Raw genomic sequence first — 22,332 nt, forward strand, 5'->3', positions numbered from 1 at the left:
CCTCCCCTTCCACCTCCCCTAGTTCATTTCCCATAGTTAGGAGTCTTTATGTTCTGTCTCCCTTTCTGATATTTCCCACACATTTTTTTCTCCCTTCCCTTATATTCCCTTTCACTATTATTTATATTCCCCAAATGAATGAGAACATATAATGTTTGTCCTTCTCTGATTGACCTACTTCACTCAACATAATACCCTCCAGTTCCATCCACGTTGAAGCAAATGGTGGGTATTTGTTGTTTCTAATGGCTGAGTAATATTCCATTATATACATAAACCACATCTTCTTTATCTATTCATCTTTTGATGGACACCGAGGCTCCTTCCACAGTTTAGCTATTGTGGACATTGCTCCTATAAACATCGGGGTGCAGGTGTCCCGGTGTTTCACTGCATCTGTATCTTTGGGGTAAATCCCCAGCAGTGCAATTATGGGCTGTCTTTTAAACCCATTTGACAGTCTCAGTTTTTTAACAAGTAAATGCAATACAAACATATTTGATTTTGTACAGGATATACTTAATTTTACTTCTTCCATCTTATTTTAGGTTTTTCATATATTTTACTTTTTATTTCTATTATTTCTATTAACTTAGAAATATATCACATTTTTTTCATGAATAAGTAGTAAGCTTCCTTTTCCTGGCACTCAAAATCAAACACTAAAGCTCATTCAGTAAAGTTGCAGGATACAAAATTACATTCAAAATTCAGTTGTGTTTCTATAAACTAAAATTAATAACCCAAAAAGGAAATTAAGAAAACAATTCCATTTACAACAGCATTAAAAAGAATAAATATGTAGGAAGAAATTTAATTAAGGAGGTGTTATTTTATAACACTGAAAACTACAAAACATCATTAAAATTAAAGAAGACGTAAATAAATGGAATTTAATTGCTGGAAGGCTTAATATTGTTAAGTGTCAATGCCAAAGGAGAGCTGCAAATTCAATGTAATTCCTATCAAAATCCCAATAACATTTCCTGCAGAAATGAAAAAAAATCCTAAAATTCATGTGGAATCTCGAAGGACCTAATACCCAAAAAATCTTGAAAAAGAACAAAGTTAGAGTTCCTCACTTCAAAACTTACTATAAAGCTAGAGTAATCAAAACAGTGTGATACCGGCATAAGGGCAGACAAAAATATCAGTGGAATAGACTACAGAACCAAGAATAATCCTTCTATATATGGTCAAATAAATGATTTTCAAGAAGGATGTCAAGATCATTCAATGGGGAAAGGACGGTCTCTTCAACAAACGGTTGGGGAAACTGGGTATTTGCATGCAAAAAAAGTGAAGGTGGATCCTTACATCATATACAAAAATGTATTCAAAATGTATTGAAGACCTAAACATAAGAGCTAAAAATAAAAACTTCTAGAAGAAAGCAGAGGGGACTGCTTCATGATGTTGGGCCCAACAATGCATTTTTGGATATGACACCAAAAGCAGAGTCAACCATAGAAAAATAAACTGGAGTTACTCAAAATTTAAAACTTTTGAACATCAAAGGCACTATTAAGAGAATGAAAAGATTAAAAAAAAAGAGAGAGAGAATGAAAAGATAATCCACAGCATGGAAGAAAATATTTGCAATTCATATATCTGATAAGCAGTTAATACTCAGATCATATAAAGAACTCATACAACTCAACAACAAAAAGACAACCCAATTTAAAAATTAGTAAAGGACTTGAATATTTCTCCAAAGAATGAAATATAAATTAACAAGAAGCACATGAAAAGAGGCATAATATCACCAGTCACTAGGGAAATACAAATCGAACCCAGAATTATATAGCACTTCACATCCATTAGGATGACTATTTAAAAAAACAAAACAAAACAGAAACTGAAAATAAGATTTGGCAAGGATGTGAAGAAATTGGACCCTTGTGCACTGCTGGTAGTAATGTTCTAAAATGGTAGAGCCACTGTGGAAAACAGTATGGCAATTCCTGAAAAATTAAACATAGAATTACCATATGATCCAACAATTCCACTTCTAGATACATGCCAAAAAGAATTAAAAGCAGGGACTTAAAAAAAATAAAAATAAAAAATAAATAAATAAAAGCAGGGACTTAAACAGATATTTTTACACCAATGTTCTTTTTTTTTACACCAATGTTCTTAATAGCATTATTCACAACAGCCAGAAGAAGCAACAAAAATAGATAAAACAAATGTAGTGTGTGTATACACACACACACACACACACACAATGGAATATTGTTCAGCCTTAAAAAGGCATGAAATTCTAATGCATGCTATAACATATATGAAACTTAAAAGCATTATGCTAGGTGAAATAACCCAGACACAAAAGTTAAATATTGTGTGATTCCACTTTCCACTTTTACAAGATACCTAGAATAGGCTTATTCATAGAGACAGAAAGTAGAATAGTGGTTACCAGGGGCTGAGAGAGTAAGGAAGGGGGAATTACTGATTAATGGGTATACAGTTTCAGTTTGGGATGATAAAAAGTTCTGGAGATGGGAGGTGGTAGTGGTGTACAACAATGTGAATATACTCAATGCCACTGAATTGAATACATTCAATGCCACTGAATTATTTCCCAATGTGGGGCTCGATCTCAAGACCCTAAGATCATGACCTGAGCCAAAATCCAGAGTCAGACACTTAACCAACTGAGCTACCCAAGCACCCCAAAATGATAAATTTTAATGTGTATATTTTGCCACAACAAAAAAAGTCATTTTAAGGAAGAGTTAAGGGGCTTCTGGGTGGCTCAGTTGGTTGAGCATCTGATTTCAGCTCAGGTCGTGATCCTGGGGTCCTGGGATCCAACCCTGCATCAGGGCCCTCACTCAATGGGGAGTTTACTTGTCCCTTTTCCTCTCCTTCTGCCCCTCCCCCTGCTCATGAGTGATCTCCCTCTCTCAAATATATAAATAAAATCTTTTAAAAAATAGTTAAGGAACTCATACATTATTTGTCTTTCTCTATCTGACTTATCTCAGCATAATGCCTTCAAGGTCCATCCATGTCATAAATGGCAGGATTTCCTTCTTTCTCATGGCTAAATAATATTCCATTGTGTGTGTGTGTGTATATGTTGTTTCCATACCTTGGCTATTGTGAAAAATGCTACAGTGAACATCAGTGTGCAGATATCTTTCTGAGATACACTGTGTGATATCATTAAATGTAGCATCTAAAAAATTAATTTTTAAAAACAGAGAGTAGAATAGTGGTTTCCAGGGGGTGGAGGAAAGAATGTGAGAGATGGTGTTTAAAGACATAAATATATATAAAAAAGACATAAATATAAAAAAATAAAATAAAAAAATAAAGACATAAATATACAACTAGTAAATAAATAAGTTCTGAAGATTAATTATAAAGTTCAAAGTTGCTAAGCTACTAAATCTTAACTGTTTTCAGCACAAAGAAATGATAAACATATGACATGATAAATTGCTAATGCTACTATAACAATCATATTGCAATATATAAATGTATCATACACATTAAACTTACACAATGTTACATGTCAATTGCATCTGAACTTTTTTTTTAAATGCTAAAAGAGCTAAGAAACTTCAAGAACAAGAGCAAAGAATGCTACACTTAGAAGAGACCTGGAAATAAGTACTTATGCTTTTCTATCTAACTTAAGATGACTAATTAAGTCCTAAATCTCCCTATAATTAGCTGGAAGTCATCTACTTGTGATAAGTCAGCAGATCTATTCTGAAGAATAATGAATAAATTTTGATGCATTCTGATTAAATTAATAGAATACAAGTCTTTCATGTGCCAAACTAAACTACTCTATCTTATCCTTTGATCCTAGGAATCAAAGGTAGTCAGCATTAGGAATAAACATCTTTGCAGAATTATAACTGCTATCCCAGATGTATTGCTGGAGGTAAACTCCACTGAAAAGGGATGGCCAAGATCTTCCAAGATCCACCTCTAATTCAGTGAGTGAAAAGTAAACCTACCAGTGGAATATATATGCAATGGAATATAACTCAGCCATAAAAAAAGAATTAAATCTTGCTATTTGAGACAACATGGATGCTGCTAGAGAGTATTATGCTAATTTTAGAGAAAGACAAATTACCTTATGATTTCACTAGTATGTGGAATTTAAGAAACAAAACAAATGAGCAAAGGGAAAAAAAAGAAAAAGGCAAACCAAGAAATAGACTCATCACTAGAGAACAAACTGTTGGTTACCAGAGAGGAGGTGGGTGGAGGAATGGGTTAAATAATAGGTGATGGGGATTAAGGAGTGCACTTGTGATGAGCATAGGATGTTATATGGAAGTGCTGAATCACTATATTGTACACTTGAAACTAATATTACACTGTATGTTAACTAGCTAGAATTTAAATAAAAACTTAAAAACAAAACAAAAAAAGAAGCATTTCATTTCCAAAATGTAAACTATAGCCTTATCAGCTATGGCTCTTAATGCAAACACCAACAATGAACTACATAACCAGGTCCGTGGCTATGTGGCTCTGTTTCTGCAAAGGTGAAAAAAAGAAGTCATCAACAATGTTATAAAAGCTGTATTGTAACTTGTTCAAATAAGGAAACCACAATGAAGGCTCCGAAATGATGCTTAACTTAAAAAGCAGTCTATCAATGAATATTTTGAATAAATATGAGGCTGCTCAATATCTTACCACTATCATTTATTGAACACTCAAACATGTGCCACATTTTACAATCATTATCTCTGATCCTCAGCATTTTTATTTCTCAAGTTGAGCAGTAGGTACAAAATTTCCATCATGTTATTCTTTATTGTCTTTTGCATATCAAAAATATTACATTTCTTTTTAAAGAAGGCTCCAAAATGTTAAGCTGCTTAGCTTGCCCGAGGTACCCAACTGGCACAGGCAACACTGGAACCCAGCTCTGCTATATTCTGAATCCTGACCAGTTTCTAGTTTATCACTTCACCTCTCAAAAGCAGTATTCGCAGCAATGACTGCAGACACCTCATTCACAGACCACGTTCCTTGGAGAGACAGCATAGCATCCTAGAACTAAAGCTATATGAAATAAACACGCACTAGGATAATGATAATTTGCAAGTGGTAACACCAAAGTACTAATGATGAAATCAGCATGTAATAGTTATAGCCTGGCCATATTAGCATTTTACAGCTTTTAGACAGCAACAGTATTGATACCTTTTTAAAAAGTGCTCATCAATGGTAGAGCACATCAAGAAAGCACACCGAAAAGGGAATGAACCAAATACAGAACCAGGTTCACTCGTCTTCCAGTACCATTGAACAAAGAGGATGTCCTCATCCGGTCAGGACCTGAACAAACAGTTCATGTGCTTGCTCTATTGTCTTGCTAAAGAACACACACAGGGAATTCTAGTTCCTTTGTTCTGACTCTTTTCTTACCTAGCCAGTTACTGATTATAATTTAGCATCCCATGTACCTAGCCTACAGAACAACTAGACCATTTGACCTACCAACTGTACTCCTCATTCTAAATTAATAAATTTGTCCTAGATTTAGGCTTTTGAATTAGCACAACTCAGTCTCACCAACATGTCCAACCACCTCTGGACACTGATAGAGATGAAGGCCAGACATTTAGCCAAGGCAACCCAACCATTAAACTGTTCCTCAGAGGCCCCAAGCCAGAGAGTGTTCTTAAATGACACTATTAAGTAGCCCCTGATCGTTAGTAGTTTAATTAAGAACTGTATTTTAAACAGGGTCCATTTATGAAACTGTGTATTCTAAAATTATTAAAAACAAAAGAATGATCTACTCAAATAACTGAGGGGGAAATTCTTAAATCATCTATGTAAATGTTTTATACACATTTATACACACTTGATGAATACAACTCCCTGCTCTCCTGTTTTGGGTAACTTACTCAATGTATCTAAACCTCAGTTCCACCATCTGAAAATTAGTCATCTCTACTTCATACAATTGTTGTGAAGATTAAATAAAATATTCAAATTAAGTACCTATCCAGGTACTCATACAGTCCTCAATTAACATTAATTTTGATAAATGGAGGGGATCCCTGGGTGGCTCAGTGGTTTAGCGCCTGCCTTTGGCCCAGGCCCTGATAGTCTCAAAGTATCTACTCCCAAGATATTTATTAATCTACAAAGGGAAAAATACTAATTTTACAATAGAAAAAAATCTATTAGACACCACCCTAACCAAGTGACCAAGGTTATCATCACCAATAATCTAAACCAACATCACAAATGAGTGGGAAATATCAGAAAGGGAGACAGAACATGAGAGACTCCTAACTCTGGGAAACGAACAAGGGGCGGTGGAAAGGGAGGTGGGCAGGGAGTGGGGGTGACTGGGTGATGGGCACTGAGGGGGGGCACTTGATGGGATGAGCACTGGGTGTTATGCTATATGTTGGCAAATTGAATTCCAATAAAAAAATAAAATAAAAGGAGAGGGAAAAAATAATAAAATAAATAAAAAATAAGCCAACATCATGTACCCCCTGCTACAATGCACTGAGAAGGTTGTAACACCTCTGTGGTATTCTTCCCAAAATTTATAACCTAAATCTAATCACAAGAAAAAAATGACAAACCCAAATTAAGGGACATCCTATGAAATAACTGAGCAATACTCTTTAAAAGTTCAAGATCAGGGACGCCTGGGTGGCTCAGCGGTTGGGCCTCTGCCTTTGGCTCAAAACTCTCAGGATCGAGTCCTACGCCAGGCTCTCTATATGGAGCCTACTTCTCCCTCTGCCTATGTCTCTGCGCCCCTCTCTCTCTCTCTCTCTCTCTCTCTCTGTGTGTGTGTGTGTGTGTGTGTGTGTGTGTCTCATGAAGAAATAAATAAAATAAAATAAAAGTTCAAGATCATGAGGGACACCTGGGTGGCTCAGCAGTTCAGCGTCTGCCTTCCGCTCAGGGCGTGATCTCGGAGTCCTGGGATGGAGTCTCACATCGGGCTCCCTGCATGGAACCTGCTTCTCCCTCTGCCTCTGCCTCTGTCTCTGCCTCTCTCTCTCTCTCTTTCTCTCTCTCTCCTCTCTGCCTCTCTCTCTCTCTCATGAATAAATAAATAAAATCTTAAAAAATGAAAGTTCAAGATCATGAAAAACAAGGAAAGACTGAGGAATTGTCACAGTTTGGAAGAGACTAAGAGGATGTAGCAACTAAATGCAATGTAGGATCCTAAATTGGATCACAGCATTGAAAAAGGACATCAGTGGGAAAACTGGTGAAATTAAGTTTTCAAATAAGTTCTGTACTTCATTCAGTCAATATTATTATAATTTTAATTTCTTAAGGTTTGATAAATGTTCTCTGGTTAAGATATCAATATAAGGGGAAACTGAGTGAGTGGCATACAGGAACTTTCTATACTACCTTTGCAACTCTTTAATTAGTAGCAAATTATCTCAAAATAAAAAGTTAAAAAAAGAAAATAAAGTAGTAAAGGAGTGGTATCCACATTGCCGATACTCCCAACCCTACTATTCCCTTCAAAAAAAAAAATCTATATTTAACAGCCCTTTGATCTTTTCACTAATTCTAATCTCTAAGCCGCCTTCTTTTTTTAAAGATTTTTATTTATTTATTTATTCATGAGAGCCACAGAGAGAGAGAGGCAGAGACACAGGCAGAGAGAGAAGCAGGCTTCATGAAGGGAGCCTGATGCGGGACTCGATCCCGGGACCCTGGGACCACACCCTGGGCCCAAGGCAGGCACTAAACTGCTGAGCCACCCAGGGAGCCCCTCTAAGCCGCCTTCTTACTATAAATTCTCTCTAATGTAAGTTTTATGAAAATAGTGCCTGTGTCTGCCTTTTCTCCCTATTATGTCCCTAGTACTTAGCACAGTTCTAACACATTGTAGAACTGAATATTTATTTGTTGAATGAATGGACAGATGAATGGCAGCTGTGTGTATTGCATTCATTTCCTACTTCTGTTGTAACAAATTGCCATAAATTTAGTGGTTTAAAACAACACAAATTTATTATCTTCTACTTGTGAAGATCAGACATCCAAAACGAGTCTCACTAGAATAAAATGAAGGTATTGGCAAGGCTGTGTTCCTTCTGCATGCTCTAAAGAAGAATGTGTTTCCTTGCCTTCTTAGCTTTTAAAGGTTGACCACGTTCCTTGGCTCACGGCCCACTTCCATCAATCACATCACTCCAACCTGTTTCCATCATCAGATCTCCTTCAGACCATGGCCATCCTTCCTCTCTCTTATAAGGACCCTTATGATTATCTTTGATCCACCCAGATAATTCAGGGTAATCTACCCCCCACAAAATCTTTAATCATATCTACTGAGTCCTTTTTGCAATATAAGGTAACATATTAATAAATTCCAGATATTAAGACATGGGCATCTTTGGAGTGCAAAATTATTCAGTCTACTAGATATATCAATTTGTTCTCTTAGCCATCAGTTAGCTCAAAACTAATTTTGAACCAAGAAAATAAATGATATTTCCCAGACCAAGTCTGTCTCCTTCCACTCTCACCCTTTGTCATTTTATGAAAATATCTGCCTTTGCTTTATACTTGATAAATTTACGTGACCAGTTTTTAAACAAAGAGACTAGAACAAATATATTTAAGCAAGCTTTATCTCTCCTCCCTTCAATGGAATCTTCTTTGTCCATGAGAGTATTCCACTTTGAGGGCAAGGTCAGATGAAGAGAGAGGGGAATCAAACTGAATATCACTATTTTGGGTGTGCCTATGTGTAATGAAGCATTTTCTTATGTGGCTCAAACAGAATCTGGAAACGTTTCCAAGAAGACCATAAAAAAATATTTTGAGAGCAAAATAACAAAAGTATCCCAGAGTGAATACTTTGGACCACAATATTTATTCAGAAACAGAAATTCTAGCATATATTTTTTTAAATTTTTCTTTTAGAAATTCAGCTGTTTTCATGTTATCTAATTCTAATTTTACAATTAACTGTAGGGCTGGTATTGAAAAATATACTTCCCCAAAGTGCTTTTAGATAGTGAATGAAATTAAAATGGAAAAATAAGTTTCTCCACAATTTTAAAACTGGTTATGTTTCCATGTGTAAAAGGAGAGTGCTGTTGATTTTCAAGTTGTTAGTGCAAGAGGAAAATATTACAAATTGTTGTGATTGACTCCTTCTAAGAGTTACTAAGCAAGCCTTTCAGTAACATCTGACCAGGTCTTTCAACATTATGAACTAAAATAGTCTTCCAGACAGCACTTATGACTGATAGCCCTGACTCACGGTAAATTACCAATTTACCAAGTTCTTTACAAAGAACAATAGATCAGCCTTTCCACTAAAGCATAAATCAAGTTATAGAGACCATAAAATATGACAAAGTGTTGAAATGCAGATGTTTACAGCCAAATCCTAAATCTGACCTATATCATCAAAGGGTTGGTTTGTTTAACATCCTCAAAGTCAAATATCAGCAGTAAAATCTCTCTCTCCCGATTCTTTTTTTTTTTTTCTCTCCGATTCTTTGCACTGCCATAAGGTCAATGTATTCTAAACAAATGTACATGGAGCTTTTAACAACTGCTACACAAGGCTCAAATATCCACAGTAGGGGGGAATACCATTAAGAGAAAAAGGTATAAAAGCCTTTTGTTAAGCTATTAAATCGAACATGCAAAAAAATAAAATTAAAAAAAGAAAAGAACTGCTAATTTCAGGGAAGATTTAAGCAAGAGGTGTTGTAAATGCAATAAAATATAGTTTAAATATTTTAATGATGTTAATAAATAGAAAATACATATCAAATTGATAACAAAAGTATGGACATACTCATTCTTTGTATTATACACACAGACACACACACACACACACATAAAGATCGGGGAAGAATTTGGAATACTTTAAATTATTGACTGGGATGTTTTTCTAGAAAATTGTTTAACTATATAATAAGACTTTGTGAAAAAAATATGAGAAATTATACATTACAAACCGCATCGTACTCAAGGTAGTTTTTCCTAATTCCAAATATGCAGAAAATTATGTCTAAAAATTGTATCGATTAAATCCACTAATTCTGACATTCCTTTCAGAATAGAAAACTGCAATTGTTCTCAATGCAAATTAAAATGTATTTTATATATTTACAACATTTGCTCCACATGAGATATTCCCAAATCTGGCTATGTGTCTAATCAACTGGAAAACTTTCAAAAAAATAAGGTCCTGGGGCCTTTCTCTTAGAGAATCTGATTTGGAAAGTCTGGACCAGATATCAGGAATCAGTATATATGATATAATATAAAGTTCATGTTGGTGTATCAAGGGAACCCCTCCTCTGATCAGCTAGCTCTTGCACTGGTACCTTTTTTCAAGGCTTTTCAAACACTACTGTGCCTACTGTGTGTACATCACCTACGGATGCCAATAAGAAGCAGATTCTGATTCAGTAGGTCTGGAATGAGACATAGGAACCTGTAGTTTTAATAAGCTCCCAGGTGATGTCCATGCTGCTGGTCCAGGGCATCACTATTCAAAGTATGGTCTGAATACTTTGAATAGTGAGACCTTATGGGCTCTTTCAGTCTCTCCACAGGTGAATGATAGAAGGTACTCCCCTAAGCAGTCTCTACCACTAGAATATTTTAAGTTTTACCTAAGCATCCTTTAGCATGGCTATACAATTTGCAAAATACTTGACATATTTTTACTATGTATCCTACTACCAAGTGAATGGAAATTATTTCCCCAATTTACAGAGCATCACTAAAAAATGAGCATTACCAATATCACAATGCAGAGATGAAATTAAAATGTACATAATTTTCACTATATCTGCAAGGATGTTGATCACAACCATGTTTATAATAGTGAAATACTGGAGAAAATTCAGGATGTCCAACAATAGAGGACTGATTAAATAACTTATAAGGGTGTCTATTAAAAATAATAATTAATGTAAAAATAATAATAATAATAATGTAAATTCACAATTACTGGTACTGAAAAATGTTCATGATAAGTAAAAAGAAAAGGTTTTGTAAAACCTTATAGTAACAATCCCACTTTGTGGGGAAAAAATAGTCATATATACATTTTTGAAGAAAAATAAGAGTCCAGGGGATCCCTGGGTGGCTTAGCGGTTTAGCGCCTGCCTTTGGCCCTGGCCGTGATCCTGGAGTCCCCGGGATAGAGTCCCGCACTGGGCTCCCTGCATGGAGCCTGCTTCTCCCTCTGCCTGCCTCTCTCTCTCTGTCTCATGAATAAATAAAATTTTAAAAAAAGAGAGAGCCCAGAAAGATATAAACTAAAATGTTTAAAAGTATCCTCAGAAAAGTGGAATTTCAGGTGATTTTGATGTTTATTTGTTCACATGACCTAATATTTCTACTGACACAGACCTTATAAAATTCTGAAAGGGGAACAAGGGAGGGAGAAGAAAACCAAGCAAATCCACAGATGCACACATCTTTCAAGAACTACTAGAATGGCTTGACTGCTAGTTAACTTGCATTCCAGAGAGCTAAGGGACTTTCTACATTCAAAGCACTTAAAAAGCTTGTTAAAATTGCAGTCTTGCCTCCCATCCCAGACTTACAGAATCTGAACCTCTGACAATAGGCTCTGGAATCTGCATATGAAACAAACACTAACTTATAAACAGTGAAGTTTCAAAACCATGTTGTTAAATAAAAAGCTCCCTAGAAATGCAGGAATCTGGACTAAATTTCAACCTATCTAAATAGCAATGAGCAGGGATGCCTGGGTGGCTTAGCGGTGGGAGTCTGCCTTCAGCTCAGGGCAGGATTGAGTCCCAAATTGGGCTCCCTGTGAGAAGCCTGCTTCTCCCTCTATGTCTCTGCCTCTCTCTGTGTCTCTCATGAATAAATAAATAAAATCTTAAAAAAAATAATAAATGGCAACCTACAGCAAATTCAGAATGTGTGAAATCACAGCACCTACATATACATCAACATGAACAGAGACCACTGGAATGTGAATAACAAAAACCTGTACTTAGTGACTTGCTCTGTTCAATCTTAATTTTAAGCATCTCGTGTGAACACTGACATTTCCCATGAGCTGACTGAGGTCACAAAGGTTTTCTTTATATTTGAACTACATCTGCCTAAAACAATTCTTCTTATAGCCCCTTCTATGATGTTCTGTTACCATTTAGTCCTTCATTAGTTAAAAGTACCACATAAATATTATGGAACCAAATATCTAGGTAATTCAACTATTCTGTTGTTTTCATTTCTCCTTTCTAAACACATTCCAGTTGACTACCTCACTCAGCAGGTTCTAGTGATTATTTCTTCCAGAGATCCTCTTTGAGGTAAATTTAAAGCACAGACAAGTTTATATCAATAGAAGTCCTCCAAGAATCAAGCTTAACATTTTCTGTTCTGAAAAACACCATGTAAACCCCAAAAAAACTGTTGAAAGAAAAAGAGAAAAGGGATGTATCACACTAAATATATCCCTGACATACCATGTTCCCAAATGCTTAGTACAACAATCAACTAACTAAAAGCATACACTTACTAAAAGTTTTCAAAGTGAGACCTCAAGAGTTTTGGAGATGTACCAAGGTTAATAAATTAGGGTTATTTTCCCAAAGAAAACACTCATAGACGTTTCCCCCTTTAAAACAGAAGGGAAAACAACAGGAGGAAAAAAAAGGCTGCCATGGGCTCTAAGAATATTTAGGAAAAGAGCATAATTTCAGGAAGGTGGGGGACAAGCCTTTAATTTTATTTTAATCCATGATATATATTAATCCTGGATCATTCAGAAGGCCAGGCCTGTTAAAACTGAAATTTATTAAAACCAAGGAGACTATGTACCCACCTGCAGCTCACACCAAGCAACTTCAACCCAGGTTTCAGTGTCCAATCCTTTATATACTGTTTTAAATGCTCCTCTTCCCAGCTCTATATCGAATTTCAGGAACCTGCCACTAGGAGAAGTAGCTACAGCCTTCATTTCTGCTTCTTCTTCTATTTCCTTTTCATTTTTCTCCTTGAAACCATCTTTTGAGGACTCTGAGGTTGCCTTTGAACACTGTCCGTATCTGACTTCTTGTCCACCTGCTAGCACGTTTGTCGGAAGCTTTTCCACTCTTGGCATATTTATTGCGGTCTTCATTCTCTCACCTTTGGAGGAAGATTCAGCAACTTTATCATCTTCCATCATCTCGACACTCTTTCGGAAGAATCTTTTCCTTTCTGTAGTTTCCCCAGAAGCAGAGAAAGCACTACTTTTTTCCTTCAGTCTGGCTTCCACCGTTAAAGTTGCTACAACCCGAGGAGCTCTGTCTTCCAGTGAAACTCCATCAGGTTTCTCAGAATCTTCTGTACTAGCTGGCTCTCCTGAATCAGTAGCCATTGTAATTGAGGTTGGTACTACAATTTTTCCTATTCCACTCTTTAGTCCAGTTACATCTCAGGTATCAGAATTATCAGAACAGACTTCCGTTTATGTAGTCTTATGTTTCCATAGCAACCTGAAAGGGGGAAAAGGATATTTTAAAATCACCCCACAAAGGAAATCATTAAGGAGAAAACAAGTCACCTGATTGTTTAATCCTTTTTTTTCTTAATAAGAAGTTTGTTCTTATTCTGTCCAACCTTAGCAACCAGGAGACTCCAGGGACTGCGTCTTATCTTGTTTACCACTGTAGTCCTCAGTGCCCAGCAGACTACTTGGCATACATAGCTCAGTAAATCTTCATATTGCATAAATGTTGGTTAGGAACTTAGTTCTCAGCACCAGCTCTCAGTCTATCATATTTATTTTTTTTTAAGATTTTATTTATTTATTCATGAGAGACACAGAGAAAGAGAGAGAGGCAGAGACATAGGCAGAGGGAGAAGCAGGCTCCATGCAGGGGGCCTGATGTGAGACTCGACCCTGGGTTTCCAGGATCATGCCCTGAGCCGAAGGCAGGGGCCAAACCGCTGAGCCACCCAGGGATCCCAGTCTATCATATTTAAAAAAAGTATCCAAACTCCAAGCTCACCTAGCTACAAGGTAGATAACCCACAATAAGTAAAATAAACACATAAACACATAAAATAAACCACCAAAAAAGTGGTTTTTATCTAAAATTCTGAAATTAATCCAGTAGTAATATTTTTATTGTAGTAAAGTATACTTAATATCAAATTTAACCATTTTTCAGTGTACAATTCAGTAGCACTAAGTACATTCACAATTTCCAGAATTTTTTCATCATCCCAAACTGAAATTCTGTATCTGTTAAACTCCCCATCTCCCCAGCCTCTGGTAATCTCTATTCTTCTTTCTGTCCCTATGAGCTTGCTTATTCTAGGTACTTCATATAAGTGGAATCATACAATATTTTGTATGAATCCTTTTGTGTCTGGCTTATTTTACTTCACATAATGTTTAAAATTCATTCACGTTGTAGCATGTATCAGAATTTCACTCATTTTTAAGGCTTAACAACATTCCATCATGTGGATATACCACATTTTGTTTGTCCATTCATCTGGTAAATGGATTGAGTTGTTTTTGTTTTGTTTTACCTTTTGACTATTGTGAATAATGCTGCTATGAACATCTAATGGTAGTTTCAAATAATGCAAATACTTGTTTATGAGCTTACCTTCAGATATTGGCAGAAAGAAACTGCTGCCAAATATTAACACAGTATCCAAAAAATGGCAAAAAAAGATTTAAAAATATGCATCTATGCATCCTGTTGAACCAGTAATTTCATTTATAGGAATTTGCTTAGAAAATAGTCAAGAACCGGGATGCCTGGGTGTCTGCCTTCGGCTCAGGACGTGACCCCAGAGTCCCAGGATTGAGTCCCACATCGGGCTCCCTGCATTGAGCCAGCTTCTCCCTCTGCCTATGTCTCTGCCTCTCTCTGTGTGTGTCTCTCATAAATAAATAAAATCTTTTAAAAGAAAATAGTCAAGAATCTGGGCAAAGATTTAACTACAACACAATTTGGAAAAACTATCCTAAACATAAGCCTAATAGAGGTTTAAATACCAAAATGAGATGTGACATAGCATTAAAAAAAAAACACTGCAATTCTGGGGTGCCTGGCTGGCTCAGTCAGTAGACTATGCAACTCTTGATCTCAAGAGTCATGAGTTCAAGCCCCATGTTGAGCAGAGTCTACTTAAAAAAAAAAAAAAGTTAAAAAAAAACACTGCAGTTTTTAGTGAGATGAAAAAACATTCCCTATATGTTATATGGTTAAATGAAAAAAGAAATACATACAACAAGCTTCCATACACACACGTACACACTATATTAACTCTGAATGGTGGAATTATGAACATTTTTCTTTTTGCTTTCTTGTATTTTCTAAAACTTTCCATAATGAATGTGTGAACCTATAAGGAAGAAAAATTTTTTCAAAAATGGTAAACTATCAATAAGAAAATTCTTCCCTTCTCACCACAAACATGCATCACAAAGTTAAGCCTATATACCTTTATCATGTTATGTGCCCTAAAAGGCACAACTTGTCATGTCAAACCAAGAATATACAGAACTATCAAATTTGAAAACCTGAAGAAAAACCTCCCTGAACTATAACAAAATGAGGAGAAACACCCCAAACTGCTCTATACATTTTACACAAGTCCTATCAAAATTCCAGCTGGTTTCTCTGCAGTAATTAACCAGCTGATCCTAAAATTCATATAAAACTTCCAGGGACCCAGAATAGCCAAAACCAAAGCCATCTTGAAAAAGAACAAAGTTGCAAGACTCATACTTCCCAATTTTATTTTTTTTTTATTTTTTATTTTTTTGCTTTTATTTATTTATGATAGTCATCACAGAGAGAGAGAGGCAGAGACATAGGCAGAGGGAGAAGCAGGCTCCATGCACCTGGAGCCCGATGTGGGATTCGATCCCGGGTCTCCAGGATCGCGCGCTGGGCCAAAGGCAGGCGCTAAACCGCTGTGCCACCCAGGGACTTCCAATTTTAAAACCTTACTTCCCAATTTTAAAACCTACTACAAAGCTATAGTATTAAGACAGTGTGGTACTGGCATAAGGATGTATACATAAGGAGAGCAAAAATAAACAGTCCAGGAAAAAAATCCACATATTCATGGTCAATTTAATTTTCAACAAGGGTGCCAAGAATATTCAATAAAGAATAGTCTTTTCAACAAATGGTTCTGGGACTACTGGATATCTACATGCAAAACCTGAAGTCAGATACTCTAAGTAAGGTTTCCTGGAAAAGATACACAAATTGAGTCTTGAAAAAAGAAAATTAAAAAAAAAAAAAAAAGAAAATTAGCTGATCCAAGCAAAGGGAAGATCACAAGCAAAGTCATGAAACAGTGTGGAGTAAGCGTATATGAGTGGTACCATGAATAGTTTACTCACACATTAGAAGCAGGTAGATGAGGACAGAGAGGCAGTAGTCATCAAAGATTTCTATGCCATACAATGTAAAATAGGGATACCAGTTAGAGAGCTACTGCCATAATCCAGGAAAGAGATGCTGAGGTTTGAATGAAAATAGTGGCAAGAGGGGGCAGATTCCAGACATGCTAAGGAAATACTAAATACAAGATTTACTATCTAAATGAATATGGTTGTGAGGCAAAAGGAGAATCTATAAAAACCCACGGAAATTTGCCTATCAGATGACAGTACTAGGATATAATTGTTAATTAATACCAGAGCTAAAAGGTGCTGAGGTTACACTGACAAATCAATACACTTGGAAAGTCATCTAATAAGACGAGTATCACCTCCAAGTGAGAAAAAGCATCTAACAATGCCTCAGTGAGGTAGAGATTTTCTCTTTAACTTTTTCTAACATAATTTTAGACTTGGGGGGAAAAAAAAGCCCTGCAAGAATATACAGAGGATCTAGTATGCCCTTTACTCATATTCCTCAAATGTAAACATTTTAGGTGAGATATTCTTAAGAATAATATTATTCACTTCACTTAATTAACGGTCACTTATCCAGAAACCTCAAGAGCAATGATCCATAAGTAAGATAAAAAGACTTCTAAGCAGACAAAAATAGATAAAACTAGAAAATTTAAGTTGGAAAAAGCCTTCAAACATTTTTAACTGCATAACCTCTTTTTAAAAATTAATTATTACTCAGAACCCTAATATAAAAATAGAGGAACCAATAGTGCTGCTCTGGTATAATAATTCTAACATGTTTAGTCACCTGGTTTCCCAAACTATAAGGATAAGAAGAAACAATTAAGAGGAATGGGGAAATGAGTGTTCCCTCAGTCTTCTTAATTCTAAAAACCAACCCAAGACAAAAATTTTCCTAGAGACAAGGAGGGACATCTGTAAGTATGACAAAATGGGAAAGAAATAATTCAATAATAACAGTAGAAGATTTTAATATCCCATTCTCAGTGATGAACAGAACTAGACAGAAAATCAAAAATAATCTGGAAAACTTGGCCAATACAACCAACCTACTTGACCTAATGGCCATCTACAGAACACTCCTATAAGAGCAAAATATACATTCTTTTCGAGCACATATGCAAAAATTTCCAGAGCAAATCATATACTATACAATAAATCTCAGTAAGTTTAAAAAAATTGAAATCAAACAAAGTGTGCTGTCCTACCACAAAAGAATTAAATTAGAATTGAACAAATAAGGATAGATATATATATAATTGACCCTTGAATAACAGGAGTTTGAATTGTGCAGGTCCATTCATATGTGGATATATGTATTATGGTACTGGGAATTTGCTTTCCCCTTTTTCTTAATAACATTTTCCTATAGCTTACTTTATTGTAAGGATACAGTACATAATACATATAACATACATAATATGTATTAATCAATTGTTTACGTTATTGGTAAAGCTTTGGTACACTATTATTACTAAGTTTTTAGAGTCAAGTTATATGCAGATTTTCCACTGCACAGAGGTTGGTGCTCCTAACCCTCACATTGTTCAAGGGTCATTTGTAGATCGATGGAACAGAATTGAGAGTCTAGAAGTAAACCTTAACATTTATGGTCAACTGATTTGCAAAACAGAGGCCATGACCACTGAATGGGAAAAGAACAGTCTTTCAATGAAAGGTGCTAGAACAACTGGATATACCACATATAAAAGAGTAAAGTTGGACCCCTACCTCATAAGCAAAAAAAAATGAACTCAAAGTAGATCACAGACCTAAATGTAAGAGCTAAAACTATAACGCTCTTAGAAAAAACACTGGAGTGAATCTTAGTGACTTTGGGCTAAGCAATGATTTCCCAGGTACAATAACAAAAATATAAGTGATAAAAGAGAAAATTGACAAGATGAACCTCATCAAAATTTAAAAGTTTTGTGCTTCAAAGGATGCTACCAAGAAGGTGAAAAGCAAAAAGACTGACCGAAACTATGTGTAAACCACATATCTGATATGTGGTAACCATATATCTGATCACTGTTTAGTCAGAATATATAAGGAATTCTTACAACTCAGTAATGAAAAGATAAATAATCCAGTGGGCTCTTTTTTTTTTCCAATGGGCTCTCTGAATAGACCTTTTTCTAAATAAGATATACAAATAGCTAATAAACACATGAAAAGATGTTCCACATCATTACTTTTCAGAGAAATGCAACTCAAAACCACAACAAAATGCTACTTCATACTCGTGAAGATGGCTACAATAAAAAAGACAGACCATAACAAGTGTTGGTAAAGATGTGGGAAAAATGGACCCCTCATACATTGCTGAAGGGAATGCAGAATGGTACAGCTGCTCTGGAACCCAGTCTAGCAGTTCCTCCAATTAAGCATTGAGTTAATATATGACACCATCTTCCCAAGAGAAATGAAAACATATGTCCACACAAAGCTTTTACACAAGTGTCCATAGCAACATTATTCACAAAAGCCAAAAGGTGGAAACAATAGAAATGTCTGTCAACTGATAAACAAAATATGTCATATCCATGGAATGGAATACTATTTGTCAATGCAAAGGAATGAGTTACAGATACATGCTACAACAAGGATAAACCCTGAAAACATAATGCTAAGTGAAAGAAGCCAGAAGACAATAGTCTGTATGGTTCCATTTATATGAAAAGTCTAGAATATGCAAATCTATAGAAACAGAAAATAAGAGTAGTTGTCACCTGGGGCTGAGGTATATAAGAATATGGGGATCCCTGGGTGGCTCAGTGGTTTAGTGCCGCCTTCGGCCCAGGGCGTGATCCTGAAGACCCGGGATCAAGTCCCATGTTGGGCTCCCTGCATGGGGCCTGCTTCTCCCTCTGCTTGTGTCTCTCTCTGTATCTCTCATGAATGAATAAATAAAATCTTTTAAAAAAAAGAATTCTATAAAATTTATGAAAGGATGTTTTTTTAAGATTTTATTCACTCGTTCATGAGAGACACAGGAAGAGAGAGAGGCAAAGACATAGGCAGAGGGAGAAGCAGGCTCCGTGCTGGGAGCCCGATGTGGGACTCGATCCCGGGTCTCTAGGATCATGCCTGGGCTGAAGGCAAGCACTAAACCGCTGAGCCACCCAGGCTGCCCAAGCCTCTCATTTCCCAAAGGAGATCTGGGGCCAATTACTTTGCCTCATTCATTCTTGATTTCATTTGTGAAATTTCACAGTACTGATATGAAAATACACATATAAACCACTCAGCACAGTGCCTAGCACAATATAATAATTAATAAATAGAAGCTTTTATTGTCTACATCTTAATAACCCTGTGGGGCAGCACTAGATTAAAGCACTATTCAACAATACTCTAAAAATCATTAAATGATTTTCAGTAGACTCACTTAGCAAGGCTGATAAGTATATAATACACTCTTTTAAAGCTTTCCAGTAATAAACCATGTTGGCATTGCTTCAGTTACAAGGAAATATCTTTCTTCCTCATTCAGCAATACAGAAACACACTTCACTGAAATAGTCTGCAAAACTCAGGCCTCAAAACTGAAGTCTCTTACTAAGTTCAACGGCTGTACATCATAACCTTTCCATGACTATTTTTTCCTTCATAAAATGGTAACAAACTAGAAATAGATATAAAGGTAACTACAAAAGCACTTCTATAGACATTGAAATTATAGGGAAAATCTCAGAAATGTGTACCCTTATCTACTCCTTTAATCTGTTTGATAAATAATCCTGGAGCATCTGAGTCAAAAGTCTGAAATAATTTTCCCCCATAGCTTATCATGGTTCTATCCATGAGAAATTCAGCATAAAATCAGTACTTGGTCAATCAATGGCTCAAGAATTTCAACTTTAAAACCAGCAATTGAAAGAAAACATGTAAAGTCAACCTACCTAATGGGAGATAATATTTGCAAATGATATATCTGATAAGGGGTTAATATTCAAAATTTACAAAGAGCTCATATAACTCAATACACAAAAAACAATCCAATCAAAAATGGGCAGGGGTGCCTGGGAGGCTCAGTCAGTTGAACATCTGGCTCTTGCTTTCAGCTCAGGTCATGATCTCAGGATTGTGAAATGGAGCTCCATGCTCAGCACAGAGTATGCTTGAATTTCCCTCCCTCTCTCTATGCCCCTCCCCCTACTCATACTAAACTAATTAATTAATTTTTAAAAATAGGTGGAAGATCTAAATAGACATTTTTCAAAGACAAAGAGATGGCCAACAGACACATGAAAAGATGCTGAACATGGGGTACCCAGCTGGCTCAGTTGGTAGAGCATGCAACTCTTGATCTCAGGGTCATGAATTTGAGCCCCACATTGGGCTCAGTAGAGTTTACTTTTTAAAAAAGCTCAATATTACTAATTATTAGGGAAATGCAAATCAAAACCACAGTATCACCTCATACCTGTCAGAATGGCTAGTAACAAAAAGACATGAAATAACAAGTGTTGACAAGGATGTGGAGAAAAGGGAATTCTGGTGCACTGACGGTGGGAATGTTAATTGGTGCACCACGTTGGGCTCAGAGCTGAACATAGAGCCTGCTTAAGATTCTCTCTCTCCCTCTCTCTGCTCATCCCCCTCTCTCTCCTAAAAACAAACAAACAAAAAACCCTAATAGTAGAAGTAACCTATGATTTGGTAATTCCACTACTGGGTGTTACCTGAAGAAAACAAAACACTAATCCAAAAGGATATGTGCTCCCCTATTTTACTGCAGCATTATTTGCAAAAGCCAATATTGGAAGCAATCTAAGTGTCCATCAATAGATGAATGGATAAAGAAGATATGTTATAGGGATCCCTGGGTGGTGCAGCGGTTTGGCACCTGTCTTTGGCCCAGGGCACGATCCTGGAGACCTGGGATCGAATCCCACGTCGGGCTCCTGGTGCATGGAGCCTGCTTCTCCCTCTGCCTGTGTCTCTGCCTCTCTCTCTCTATCATAAATAAATTTTAAAAATTTAAAAAAAGAAAAAAAAGAAGATATGTTATATATACATGATAAAGGATTAATTCCATAAGAAAGAATGAGATCATGCCATTCCTGATAACATGAATGGACCTGGAGGATAGTATGATTGGTGAAATAAGTCAAAGACAAATACCATACAATTTCACTTATGTATGAAATCTAAAAACCAAAACTAATGAAAAAACAACAAAGGGAAATAAATAGGCTTACTAATACAGGTAACAAACTGGTGGTTGCCACAAGGGAGGGGAATGAGGGGATAGGGAAAATGATTAAGAGATACAAACTTCCAGTTCTAAAATAAGTCACAGAGATGAAGAGTACAACATAGGGAATATAGTCAATTATATTGTAATAACTTTGTATGGTGACAGATGGTAACTACACTTACTGTGTTGAGCACTGCATAATGTGTAGAATTGTAAAATTACTATGCAGTACACCTAAAACTAACACAATGTTGTATGTCAAGTATAGTTCAATATAAATTTTTAAATAGTCATTATTATACAGTAAATTTCCCATTAGTAATCCTCTCTTTCTCATTCACACACACACACACACACACACACATATGTATATATACATATATGTATTCAAATTAATAAACATTTACCAAGTGCCAAGCACTATCAGGGGCTGGGGATAAAATAAAAAGTCAGTCCTTGTCCTCAAGGAGCCTACAGTTTACCCAAGTTTAAGATATATAACTGTTGACTTCTGGTTCAAGAAGGTGAACTGAACAGTTATATCCCTTGTACTTTCCAAGACTCTGGAAAAGTGATGGTAAAAAAAAGTACAAAAGTATAAGTCATAAGTCAAGGACACAAATGGAAAATGGCATAGCAAGTAAAAGATTTCAATAATTTCTGACAGAGAGCAGATAGGAAAGAACTGGCTAGTAACACAAATCAAATGATGCTACAACCTAAAATATGTAATAGAAATGGT

General features: G+C 36.0%; 1 protein-coding gene across 5 annotated transcripts in view; it reads right to left on the reverse strand.

The window, feature by feature from the left end:
* Window positions 1-22,332, reverse strand: part of WNK3 (WNK lysine deficient protein kinase 3) — a 149,429-nt gene that overhangs the window by 113,195 nt on the left and 13,902 nt on the right. For all 5 annotated transcript variants that reach the window (XM_072743385.1, XM_072743384.1, XM_025988896.2 and 2 more), the window contains exon 2: window positions 12,827-13,481. In XM_072743385.1, the coding sequence (XP_072599486.1) occupies window positions 12,827-13,363 (537 nt within the window). In that variant the 5' untranslated portion in view covers window positions 13,364-13,481. The remainder of the gene's footprint in view (window positions 1-12,826; window positions 13,482-22,332) is intronic.

Source organism: Vulpes vulpes, chromosome X (genome assembly GCF_048418805.1).
Source record: "Vulpes vulpes isolate BD-2025 chromosome X, VulVul3, whole genome shotgun sequence".
NCBI lineage: Eukaryota > Metazoa > Chordata > Mammalia > Carnivora > Canidae > Vulpes > Vulpes vulpes.